This window comes from Bremia lactucae, linkage group LG8, assembly GCF_004359215.1.
Source record: "Bremia lactucae strain SF5 linkage group LG8, whole genome shotgun sequence".
Taxonomy (NCBI): domain Eukaryota; phylum Oomycota; class Peronosporomycetes; order Peronosporales; family Peronosporaceae; genus Bremia; species Bremia lactucae.
This window is the reverse complement of record NC_090617.1, coordinates 2812616-2826105: the sequence shown is the minus strand read 5'-3', so window position 1 is coordinate 2826105 and position 13490 is coordinate 2812616. Positions and strand designations below refer to the sequence as shown.

The 13490-nt window shown below is 43.9% G+C and overlaps 2 protein-coding genes across 2 annotated transcripts; both read right to left on the bottom strand.

The window, feature by feature from the left end:
• Window positions 1-815: 815 nt before the first annotated feature.
• On the bottom strand, window positions 816-1537 carry CCR75_005209 (uncharacterized protein; the record flags this gene model as incomplete). Its single annotated transcript, XM_067963291.1, has 2 exons — window positions 816-843; window positions 1251-1537. The coding sequence occupies 2 exons, from the start codon at window positions 1535-1537 to the stop codon at window positions 816-818; spliced, it is 315 nt and encodes a 104-aa protein (XP_067815794.1).
• A 2617-nt stretch (window positions 1538-4154) lies between these two features.
• On the bottom strand, window positions 4155-4876 carry CCR75_005210 (uncharacterized protein; the record flags this gene model as incomplete). The annotated part of the gene is made up of 2 exons (XM_067963292.1): window positions 4155-4182; window positions 4590-4876. 2 exons carry the CDS (start codon window positions 4874-4876, stop codon window positions 4155-4157), a joined length of 315 nt encoding a protein of 104 aa, XP_067815580.1.
• Between the last annotated feature and the right edge of the window lie 8614 nt (window positions 4877-13490).

The window sequence follows — 13490 nt, the reverse complement described above, 5'->3', positions numbered from 1 at the left end:
TGTTCATCAGACGGCTATCTGATGAACGTCTTGGGATAAAAACAAGTGTGTGGATGTACTACGAGTGAGTAGATGGCGTGCGATAGCCTCACTTGTGGTACGGTCGTTAGTACGACTGCATAAGATCACAGTGTGATTACTAATCACCCTGTGGAGTCAGCTGCCGGCGGCTGTGCGAATGCACAGGCAGCGCCGAAGGTCCACCACTCTAATTAGTCGACTGGATTGAGATATGAATGTACGCCTAGCGGGCGACATTCAAGGAAGGTACCGGTTGTCCAAAATGGACAACACGATGATCCTAGGTCGAGTAGAGAGCCGACCGTAGAAGACTCGACTGTAATAGTGCAATCACAGTTGGCAGACGTTAAGGAAATAAGTCCCCACGTACTTGATGAAAAATGTCCTCAAATAATTAATGCTGAAGTGACTAGACTTCAGCATCCCGAGGTATTGATCCCTCGGCAGCCTGTGGAGAAATCTCAGGATAAAACCGAGAAATTGAATTTTTTGTTTAATGACGGATCAAGAGTAGGCGCTAATACTCGTGATCTGTATGCGCCTCCGAAGTTAACTTCGAAGATAATTCTTTTGCCAACCCTAGAACCTAAACGGTTCTTGAGAGATATAGTGGTAGAATCAAGCAGATGTGCATACTCATCACAGAGGACGAATACGTAACCGATCTTCAATAATAGGTAAATAATGACTTATTTACAGATACATTTATCTGAATTAAAATATAATTTCATTAAAAATCCTTTTTGCATATTCAACTGAAACACCGTTTATTTCATATAAATAATAATAAATTATTAATTTCCATTGAAATTTTTATTTTTTCTATAGATAAATTAACCGAATTCTCATTTAGTTTCTTTAAAGCTTCTAGGCTGCCCCTTTGATCGATTTTATGCAAAGTCAATTTAAAATATTATCAGAATTTGTGCTTTTTAATTTTTGCAGAGGACGAGCGGGTTCTCAGTAGCTCATCGACAGACGAAAGTGTTCTCGATGTAAATAGTCGGATTAAGATATAGGCTACTGAATCCTGGGAGTCACTTCAGACAAATCCTTTATACAAAGATTTGATTGAATTCAGGGATGTATTCTCTGAAGCAGTTCCATGCGAGTTGCCAAAGGATAAAGGCACTCGACATGAGATCGAGCTCAAACTGGACTCGAAGTCCTCCACCACAGCGCCATCCACTTCCATTTTAAACCACTGATATTTCGCCGAACAGGGAGACATTTGACGAATCTTCTCCTGAATAGCCGCTACACGCAGTCGCTCTTCCGCAAGTTTTGCTTCGTCACGGGCTTGCTTTAAACTATTGAGATGTGCCGCAAACATTGCTTTGGCTTGTTCGAATGTATCCCAGTCTCCATTCGACACTCCTGGATCCCGTTCACAATCGCAAATATCTTCTTCTTTGTCTTCTAATGCATCAATTCTCGCAGTCTCCTCCGTCAAAGCCACTTCATTTTCCTTCACTTCCTCTTCTAGCGTCATGGTCGACTCTTCCCATTCCATCATTTCAGACAAGTTTTCCGGCGTTAGTGAAGCGTCTTGATCTTGACTTTGCAGCCTGTCATTTGATACAACCTTTTGTTTAAGAATGGGTCCGTCTGGAGGACGACGGGCCGTAAGAACCAAATCCCGTGCCATCATGGCATCTTCTGCTGTAATACAACGCATGTAGCGGGGTGTATCGTTACATGAAATTAACACTTAAAGGTTGTTGAATAATGTATTATCTAAAAGGTCGATAATNTACGCATCGCGTTCCTCGTCATAGCTCTTCCTTTTTAAGTTACACAGAAAAGAGTGCGGTCGAACGAATGGGTTCGACTTTAGGGACTGAGGCCATTCTGGCCATGCTGTCCGGGTTGGATAGAGATGCCCTCCAATCAGCCATCGCCAAGCTCATACAACATGAATTTGACGGGGCGAAGGAGAAAGTAGCCTTACTCAATCAGCAAGGCTCTCAACAGGCAGAGCTGTTGAGGTTGCAACAGGTACAGACCCCTGTACCTGGGATGACGCACACGCGTCGTCCCGATACCTTAACGATCGACATCTCTAAGTGTAGGGGAGTCGAAGAAGACTTCCTCTTAAAATAGTTTGTCGAACTGAACAATGCCATAAGGTTAGTCACATCGTCGACGAGCAAATGCAAGTCGAATTTGCTCAGACATATTTGGCAGGTCGTGCCAAAACTTTTGGACTAGGCCTTAAGTTGCGCGACCCAGATGTCTGTGGGTCACTAAAGGCTCTTAAAGCCCGACTCAAACAGACGTTTGAACCGCCTAGGGCTGAGTTCAGAGCTCGATCGAAGCTTTTGAAACTCAAGCAAGGCAAGCGTGATGTTCACGCATATGCCAAGGACGAACGACTCTTGGCGACTTTTATTACGAACAACCCACATCATGAACACACATTGATTACGGTGTTCATGTAAGGTCGTACGGATGGTCCCGTAAAGACCCACCTGTTCCGCTTGGAACTGGATACGCTTGAAGAAGCGATATCAGTTGTGGAACAGGAGGACTTTAGCTTGAGACAGGCTCAAGCTAGTTCGTCATCGTATTGTCCTCCAAGACGACACGAGCTTGAAGGTCCATAATCTATGGACCTCTTTTAGGTCAAAAGCGAGAAACCTCGCTTTTCGAACTACAAGCGATTGCAGAAACGCAATCGCTGACAAAGTTAGGTCACTACGCTAAATGAATGTAGTGCTCCAAGCCCAGCACCGAAAGGTACTGAACGTAATTATGGATCAAATGTCAAAAATGGCAACGGTCGGGGGTCTGACGTTGTGTCGAAATCACAACAACGAGGCAGACCGCCAAAAAACGGTCAGGGTCAGTAGGGGCGCAACGCCTACTGATTCTAGCAACCTCACGCGAATTTGCAAATCTCTTGACAAAAGTTGCTCCAGACATAAAGTCATTATGTGTCTCTGCACCTGGCAATGAGTTATCCCTCATCACCTTGAAGCTAGAAGTGACAAATGATTTGTCACTTAAAGCCCTAGTGGACTGTGAGGCGTCGAGTAATCATATTCGTCGCCAGTCGCAAGAGGGTCGCAGGCTCAAATATGTTAAGCGCGACATCCCTGCAACGAGGATGACGGTGCGCCTAGCGACAGGCGCATCGATAATAGCAATGAAACGCGTAGTAGAATTTCACTACACGTTAAAAGATTTACAGTACAACGATGATTCATCGTGCTGGATTTGGATGACAAATTTGACGTCATCCTAGGTTTACCTTATCTCGGAGAATATGAGCAGGGAATTGGCTGGCAGCACCGATCCGTAAAGATGCCTGCCACCTGTTCATCAGACGGCTATCTGATGAACGTCTTGGGATGAAAACAAGTGTGTGGATGTACTACGAGTGAGTAGATGGCGTGCGATAGCCTCACTTGTGGTACGGTCGTTAGTACGACTGCATAAGATCACAGTGTGATTACTAATCACCCTGTGGAGTCAGCTGCCGGCGGCTGTGCGAATGCACAGGCAGCGCCGAAGGTCCACCACTCTAATTAGTCGACTGGATTGAGATATGAATGTACGCCTAGCGGGCGACATTCAAGGAAGGTACCGGTTGTCCAAAATGGACAACACGATGATCCTAGGTCGAGTAGAGAGCCGACCGTAGAAGACTCGACTGTAATAGTGCAATCACAGTTGGCAGACGTTAAGGAAATAAGTCCCCACGTACTTGATGAAAAATGTCCTCAAATAATTAATGCTGAAGTGACTAGACTTCAGCATCCCGAGGTATTGATCCCTCGGCAGCCTGTGGAGAAATCTCAGGATAAAACCGAGAAATTGAATTTTTTGTTTAATGACGGATCAAGAGTAGGCGCTAATACTCGTGATCTGTATGCGCCTCCGAAGTTAACTTCGAAGATAATTCTTTTGCCAACCCTAGAACCTAAACGGTTCTTGAGAGATATAGTGGTAGAATCAAGCAGATGTGCATACTCATCACAGAGGACGAATACGTAACCGATCTTCAATAATAGGTAAATAATGACTTATTTACAGATACATTTATCTGAATTAAAATATAATTTCATTAAAAATCCTTTTTGCATATTCAACTGAAACACCGTTTATTTCATATAAATAATAATAAATTATTAATTTCCATTGAAATTTTTATTTTTTCTATAGATAAATTAACCGAATTCTCATTTAGTTTCTTTAAAGCTTCTAGGCTGCCCCTTTGATCGATTTTATGCAAAGTCAATTTAAAATATTATCAGAATTTGTGCTTTTTAATTTTTGCAGAGGACGAGCGGGTTCTCAGTAGCTCATCGACAGACGAAAGTGTTCTCGATGTAAATAGTCGGATTAAGATATAGGCTACTGAATCCTGGGAGTCACTTCAGACAAATCCTTTATACAAAGATTTGATTGAATTCAGGGATGTATTCTCTGAAGCAGTTCCATGCGAGTTGCCAAAGGATAAAGGCACTCGACATGAGATCGAGCTCAAACTGGACTCGAAGTCCTCCACCACAGCGCCATCCACTTCCATTTTAAACCACTGATATTTCGCCGAACAGGGAGACATTTGACGAATCTTCTCCTGAATAGCCGCTACACGCAGTCGCTCTTCCGCAAGTTTTGCTTCGTCACGGGCTTGCTTTAAACTATTGAGATGTGCCGCAAACATTGCTTTGGCTTGTTCGAATGTATCCCAGTCTCCATTCGACACTCCTGGATCCCGTTCACAATCGCAAATATCTTCTTCTTTGTCTTCTAATGCATCAATTCTCGCAGTCTCCTCCGTCAAAGCCACTTCATTTTCCTTCACTTCCTCTTCTAGCGTCATGGTCGACTCTTCCCATTCCATCATTTCAGACAAGTTTTCCGGCGTTAGTGAAGCGTCTTGATCTTGACTTTGCAGCCTGTCATTTGATACAACCTTTTGTTTAAGAATGGGTCCGTCTGGAGGACGACGGGCCGTAAGAACCAAATCCCGTGCCATCATGGCATCTTCTGCTGTAATACAACGCATGTAGCGGGGTGTATCGTTACATGAAATTAACACTTAAAGGTTGTTGAATAATGTATTATCTAAAAGGTCGATAATATTTGGAGAATATTACTTTACATTAAAATTTTCTAAAAGCTTATCCATTGGTAGATATAGACCATTATTTCAACAATCTCCGCGGTCCAGTCAGCGCTGAACGCGCGCAAAGAGAAAGACCGATACGACTTCATGACATGTTTTGTATTAGCTAATAATTAACTGAACTATATTAATACAGTTTTTAATTGACCCTCTGTAAAGCAAGTGTTTTTGAGAGAGTCTTCCTTTGCATGTACTAGTGTACGTTAGGTGACGTGAGGCACCACTTGCACTGAGGCAGTACAAGTCAGTAGTGCCCCGTTACACCTGGTAGGAGTTTGTAGTCCATCCAAGGACCACAGTTCTATTATCTAACATGGACATGTTCTGTGATAATGGAAACACGCATCATGTTTCGCGTGATAGCTACTCTTTTCTAAGTGACATAGAAAGGAGTGCAGTCCAACGAATGAGTTCGACCGTAGGGAAAAATGCAATCTTGGCCATGCTGTCCGGTTACGGCAGAGATGCCATTCATTCAGCCATCGCCAAGTTCAAACAACATGAACTTGACGAGAGGAGAAGGAAGCCTTGCTTAATCAGCAAGGCTCTCAACAGGCACAACTGGTGGTACATATCCCTGTGCCTGGTGTGACGCACACGCGTCATTCCGAAACCTTAAAGATTGACATCTCTAAGTTTATTTGCGAGACGCGTTGACTGCTTACGGCCGTGCGTAGTGATGCTTGGTCCGTATAAACAATGAACGGGTCTCTCTCCAAAGAGATAAACCCAAACTTAGCCAGTGCATATTTTATAGCATGGGGTTCCTTGTCATGCACTGGATAATTGTGTCACGCTACTGATACCAGACGACACGCTCTACGCCGTCTGTGTCATATTGCATTAACGCACAGCCGTTTGAAAGATCGCTGGCATCATAAAATCACATGGTATGGTCTGTCTTGATCCGTTATCAATAATGGCGATTGCAACAAGCTTTGCTTGATACTCTCAAAGAAACGCTGACGATCAGCGTTCTATGACCATTCTTCATTTATTTTCATCCAAGAAGAAAGATGTGCTGTCGTATCGGCATAATTGCGTATTTTCAGGCTCAGGGCGTACACCGTGTTTACCCACAATGCACCCAAGAAGTGGTATTTTTTCGCTTGCAGCGAATACACACTTGTTAAGATTTGCATACAACTTATGCTTACGCATAAGTGTAAGAACCTTTCAGACGTCGTTAGAATGTACTTCAACGCCCAAATTTCCGGTCATAGCTCTGCTATGAACGAAGTCATCATCAAAATAAATCGGTGTGAATTCCCGCACCGATCTCAACAGATTTGGTTACACATTTGTTGAATGTCGCAGGGGCATTGCTAAGCTCCTGTGGGCATAATAAGCCACTCCCATAGCATTCCACTTGAGGTGCTTACTTCTGTGAACGGAATATTCTGTTCGCGCATAAGGATTTGAAAAATCCACCCATCAGATCCATTGACGAAAATATAGTACTCTTTGACATATCGTCAACCATCAATGATTACGTATTTTCGTGGTTTCGGAGATTTAGCCGGTAACGCTGCAGCGCTTAAGTTTTTGAACGCACGAACAATCCGCCATCCTACTTTTCTTTTACGCATACAGAATGTCGTAGAGCTATTTGTGGAGGTCGACTCCCTCACATGGCCGCTGCTAAGCGATCGGCAAAGAATTCGTCGAAAGCTGATACATGTTCATGAGGCAATGACCACTGCTGTATGAAGCAGTATTTTAAATCTGAATCAGGTCGATTTCGTATCGAGTGCCTTTATCCGTAGGCAACTCGCACGGTACGGATTCAGGAGTACATCCAAAAAAAAATTGTCTAAAAAGACTCTTAATATTGGGACGCAAAACGTTCAATGCAAGCCTTCTCATCGAGGATACTTTCGTCCATCGATGAGCTGCTGAGAACCCATTTATTCTCGGAAAATAATTTTTCGACCAAATATCGGCTACGTAATTGTCATCTGTGATAAGTGCGCAGATCTGCTTGACTTTGCTAGTACGCAGACCGGCACTGGCAACTGAGTTATCTCCAAAATAAATTTCGGAGGCGCTATCAGATCAAGTGTATAAGCACCTTCACTTGATCTCTTGTTTACGAAGACATTTAATGTATCAGATTTTTCTTTGGAACTTATTTTCAAAAGGGTTCCTGGGAACCTTTTACCACAGTTTCCTGGGGACCTATTCCCGCAGATTTTCGGGGACTTGTACGCTCAAGTTTTATTTTAGGAGTATCCTCCTCACCTCTTCAATTTCCTCTAGCTGTGGTTGCGCAACACCGACGAGAGTCCCTACGATCGACTCTCCAGTTGACCTAGGCCTTTCGCACTGTCTCTTATAGACAGGTGTTATAAACTTTCTTAGATGTTGCTTTCGAAACAAGCATCCTTGTTTCTGTCGACCCACTTATTCGAGTGGTCGAACTTCGAGCTACATGATTTTATGCACAGCAGTCGATATCTAACTCCACCATGTGATAAGTTTTTACGATGAGGTCTCGTGCAGTCGTACTGGGGACCGTACCCCAGGTGAGGCCATCGTACTCGCTCATAAGACCTCCACACCTTTGGGAAAGCTCCAAGACGTTCATTAGACGGCTTTCTGATGAGCGAGAGCAGGCATCGTAACGGCTTAATGCTGCTAATTTATGCATGGCTCGTACTTTCTTAGCCATGTTAATCCAAGGATGATATCAAATTTGTCATCATAATCCAGAACAATGAAAATATTATCGCATTGTGTACACTTATACGTTTAGATACCAACTACAGGTTTCTTAACGTTACAGATAAAACTTGATGCCAACTACGCGTTTCTTAACATTACAGGTGCGCCTGTTGCGAGGCGCACTGTCAACCTCGTTCGAGATATATCGCGCTCAATGATTTTTGAGCCTGTGACCTACTAGCAATTGGCGTCGAATGAGTTTGCCTCCGCCCTCACAATCGACTATAGCAATCTATTTGCCACTACAATTTCAAAGTAGATGAGGTTGACTCATCACCTGGGGCAATTACACAATATTTGTGTGTGAGGAGCAACTTCCGTCAAAAGCCCTGCAAATTATTTTGACATTGCTGGATCAGTAGGGTTTTCTGCACCTACTGAACCCGACCGTTTTTGACGCGGTTAGTCGTTAAAGGACCGTCTGCAAGACCTTTAATAAACACAGACACCTGCGCTAATGCATCTAATGGATTACTCAATACACAATCACAAGGAATCGTGTACGTTGGGCACAAACATGAAGATTACGCTTGCCCTGCTTCAAATTCAGGAGCTCGGCTCGAGCCCTGGCCCGGCACGTGGCGGCTCAAATGTTGGCCTGAGCCGGGCCTTAAAGACCTATTACGACCCAAAACCTAAAAGGTCGTGAAATTTGATCCCTAAGGCCCAAAATTTGGCACGTCCGGCTAAGTTAGACATGCCAAATTTTACGTTCGCCGCATCATCATTGATGCGGCGAGCTTCAATGGCGTCGTAAATTTGACGAACCCTCTTAAAAGGAAGTCGCCGTCGACTCCCTTAATTTTAGAGATCTCAGTCTTCAATATTTCGTGTCGACGTGAAAGTGTCGAACCGCTAGCACCATGTAAATGCGGTGTTTCAATAGTTCTAACCGTTAAGAACCCTGTTCTCTCAACACCTTCGCGTGTTAAGAGCGTTCATGGTGAAGCAATGCTATTTTCTCTTGGGCCCCGTCGAGTTCATGATATATGAACTCGGCTATAGCCGCATGTTTCTCGTCTCTTTGTAGAGCGAACGATACGGCACTAACGACTAGCCCGCTTACGACCGAACTCATGCACTCGATCGCTCTCCATTCGAGGTCACTTAAAGAACTTTACCTTTCACGCGTTGCGTGATAGTCTTCTTGAGGGACTGGAAAGATTTCTAGTTCTTCATTGAATATTTCCATTTTTTATGGAACCTGCCATGCAGGCCGTTGAACGTGTATCCAGGTGTAATGGGGCCTTCTTTGCTAGTATGCTAGTCAGCCTATAATGATTACAGTGAAGGAGGGGTGCGTCGACTACTTCATTTACACGACGTGCAAAGGAAGGCTCTAAACGCATAAGCAGTCTTAGCTACTTAATCTAAATTCTAAGCCTTTGGAATAAGTAAAAAGCAAAATTATTAATCGATTAAGTTTCTTTCAGAACGATCTTCTATCTACTGGCCTTAATATATTAATAGCCAATTATGCAATGCGCCTGCTTGCACAACGCCTTATCGTCTAAGAAAACGATTGGTGGGTTTGATTTAAACTTATAACGACCAAACAATAGAATTATATCTTATTGCGTCAATATTACCAAATTTGGTAATATTCGAACTATCAAGTCAAAATTAATAACGATAAAAATGTGTCATGGGAAATATTGTTTAGAGAACTTTCATTATATACCCCTCTTTGACTCGAAATTCTTAATCTACCTCTTCTTATAAAAAAACACAATAGACCCCTCCTTCTCATACATATAAACTTGGCTGCTTTCTGGTGATAGACGTGCGTGATTATCGCATTATGGCTACTATTTCAGATATCGATATTTATCACGGAAATGACATACCACGGCTCGTTTTATCCGAGTATAGCAGCCAATTGCATGGATTCATCAAAAGCTGCTATCAATGCCAAATCGATGCAATTCATGGCACTCTTGAGCGTGTACAAATTTGACGGCAATGCGAGACTTCGGTCTTTGATGATCTTCAGCGGACCTTTACTTCATGAAGCTCTTTTGTGGCATCAAGAATACTGGATATGAGGAGTCAACAGACGAAACTGTCCAAGCCTCTTCGCGATACAAGGCCGACGTGAAGCGAGGATTTAAGAATACTGGATACGAAAAACCAACAGACGAAACTGTCCAAGCCTCTTCGCGATACAAGGCCGACGTGAAGCGAGGATTGTTGACGTCGTTGTCCTCGTCACACGTTTTGACTGATGACGCGCTCTTTCTAATTGTCGTCGAGAAGCGCCTATAATCGACAAGGTCGCTTCAAATTCGAGCTCTCCAATGATTTAAAATGCAGACTTTTGCAGTGAATTGCGGAGCAGGTATTGCAGGAATTAAATGAACAAGAGAGACTTGAAGGATTAAACTCGGAAGCGCTTGCTGTCACGAACGAAGGCAACCTAGCACATTCTGTATCATTACAGTAGTCGCTTGTGTAACGGGGCACTACGACTTGTACTGTTTCAGTCCAAGTCCACTTTGCACTGCTTCAGTTGCGAGTGGTGCCTTACGTTATTTCACGTACACTAGTACGTGCAGAGGAAGACTCTCTTTAAAACACTTGCTACAAAGAGGGTAAAAGAAAAACTGTATTAAATACAATTAAGTGTCTCTTGTTCTATCTTTGTAAATGCTAACTTAATTATTATCTAATATTAAACATGTAAATGAATTCTTATCTCTATCTTATCTGTAACTCTCTCTTTGATTACTCCTACAGCTGATTAGTCTGCGGAATAAATAAGTATATTAATCAATACCTATTTATGAATAAGAATTCTGAATATTACAATAAAAAGTAATATCCTTTAAATACTAACGACCTTTTAGATATATTAATTAACAACCTTTAAGTGTTAATTTCATGTAACGATACACCCCGTTACATCGCCCCTTCCTTAAACGACAATCACTCTGAATGTCATTGGATGGAGTGGTCGCTATGTGACCTCTTAATTTTTTAAAAACGATGTTGATTGGTCAGATCCATCATTTTTGATTACATCGGATGAAGAATCAACTCATGCGGGGTGACGATAGTGTTGCACCTTCGGCTGCGGTTCGTGCAGCCGCGGGCGACGCACTGTTATCTCTTGCGGCAGACGTTCCGTCTGCCGTAGTGTCTTCCACTCGCACAACACTAGATGCTGCGAGTGCACGCGGTATTCACCACGTGAATACGACCCCTGTTTGGAGGTCGACTACGAATGCGAGTCGGATAAAATGGCCGACTCGGGGAGAATGGAACAGTCGCCTGATCTTCGTCAGGCGACTGACTATGAGCCTTCGAATTAGGGGGGCTAATTCGAGTGGACGTGCTGGTAGCATTCGCTACAGAATGTTAGGTTTCGTCGATGAGGATGATTCCTCATCGCTCGGATCGTCTCCGATTCTGTTACCCGCACATATTTCTGTGCGTAGTGATGACGATGGCTTACGCCATCGTAAGAAAAGTTTTTGTGGTACCCCTGCTTCAGTGGGTGCCACTCAGGGGATCGTAGACACTAAAATGTCCCGTCTTGCCCCTATAAAGAGCCGTGGCTTTTGCACGAACAGTTTATTAATAGCTTGTCTGAAAGACTACTCATCACAATAAAAATCCATGATTTCTTGCGACAAAGCTACATGGCCTTGACCCCAGCGCGAAAAACTTTTGCGCTGAGGAAGATTTTTATCTCGATGGTTTTCTTAAGCATCGATCGTTTGGTGGCAACTATAAGCGAGATAAAGTCTCGCTTATGCGAGCCTGGAGCGCGTTCATTCGCAATGTCAAAGACATTGGACGAGAAGCCTGGCTTCAAGGACTTAACGCGAATCGCGTTAAATTTGAGAAAAGAACTCCAACCGGTGCAAAGTATAAATTGCATCGGTTGTCACGTGAGGCCGGACATTCATGCCTCACGTCGGGTGATCCCTGTCCGTGTTGTGTTGACAACACGAAGCGAATAAAAGGGGATGTCTATTCCTTTTCTTATCCCTGGGGAAGGGCTCGCATCTCTATTGAGATGCGGGATGCGATTGACGTTTTGCAATCGATTTACAGGCGCCTGGGGCGCGTGTTTTCCGATAGGCCTTCTGAACCATTGGATGGGTCTTGTCATACTGACGGACGAGTCCCTCAATGTCAGCAACCAGCTGGGAACGAGACTCCCAGCTGTCATGTGAAGGTGGATAACCAAGCCAGCGAGCAAGATAACTCGTTCGCTGCCCCTTCACATCCCGGTGGTTCTGGATACGTTCCACAAGGAAACGTTGATCACCGTGGGAATCCACCAATGGTTGTGGTGGAAGAGGTAAAATTAGATCCGAGCCGTGTGTCGGATCTAATGTCGTGGATCGACAAAATCGATCACTTCCTCCATGATTTGGAGGAGGGACTTGACCACGAGCGCGGCTAGCGTCGCTCGTTGGAGCAGACGGTGCTAGCTTACCATATCAAGTGGTTGGAAGACTGTTCGAAGAGTGCGTACTCCATGTTGGAGTACGAACAAGAATATCATGCTGTTCGCGGTGAGCTGACGTCAGCTCATCGTAGTTTCGAGGATACTCGGAACCGGCATGAGAAGCTTTAGGTTCAACATGAGGATCTGGTTCGCGATCACAAGAATCTTTTGGGGATTCTTGAAAAGGGTGGTCAAATCCGTCCTCGGATGAAGCCGCGTACTGATGGTACGGACGGGGCCGACAAACGTAAAACGTAGGATGCGTTTGCATCCTACTTAGCAATTCTATTGTGTACGCATTGCCTCCGCGATGCAGTATACGGAAAGGCCCAATGAACTTGGGTAGTAGTTTGCTGCTACCTACATTAGTGACTTTATCGCTTAGGTAGGTTTACCGTAGAGAGTAGCACTAGATTATTAATATTTAATGAATGAACATTTGCTTCTTCATATCTGTCTGCATTCTATTTCTGTCGGTCCACTGCATTAGCAATAGAATCCTGAACAAAACGTATTATTGATTCTCGAGTCTGCAGAAATTCTTCTGCCGACTAATTGTTTTTGTCTTTTTCAGTACGCTTTGTGCGTACTATCATGAGATCATTCTCATCTTCGATGTCGATTTCTTCGACATCGACATTACTCGCATCTTCGACGCGTGATGAGCATGAGCCAGAAATGGTTTTGCTCATTCGAGTCCCCCCCATATCCCTCTAATTGGGTGGGTATGCGAGGATGGCGTAAGCCATTCACGAAGAACGGTGTATGCGTTGTAGACGCATGCACCGAATTATTGATGGCGAATTCGACCATCGGTTAAAACTCGCTCCAATTCGGAAACGATTGGACGAAACCTCGAAGTATCTCTTCAAGGACGCGATTTACGCGGTCTGTTTGACCATCCGTTTCTGGGTGATCGGATGTCAACATAGCCAGTCGTGTTCCGATCTATCGGAACACGGATTGCCAGAACTCCGCCGTCAACTGTGAATCTCTTTTCGAGACCAGCTTACAGGTAAACCGTGGAGTTTGAATACCGTGTCGATAAAGACACGGCACAACCCGGAGCCGTAATCGACTCTGGTATTGCACCAAGATGTACCATTTTGCTGATTCTGTCTACAAAAACAAAGATTCCATTGTTTTTGT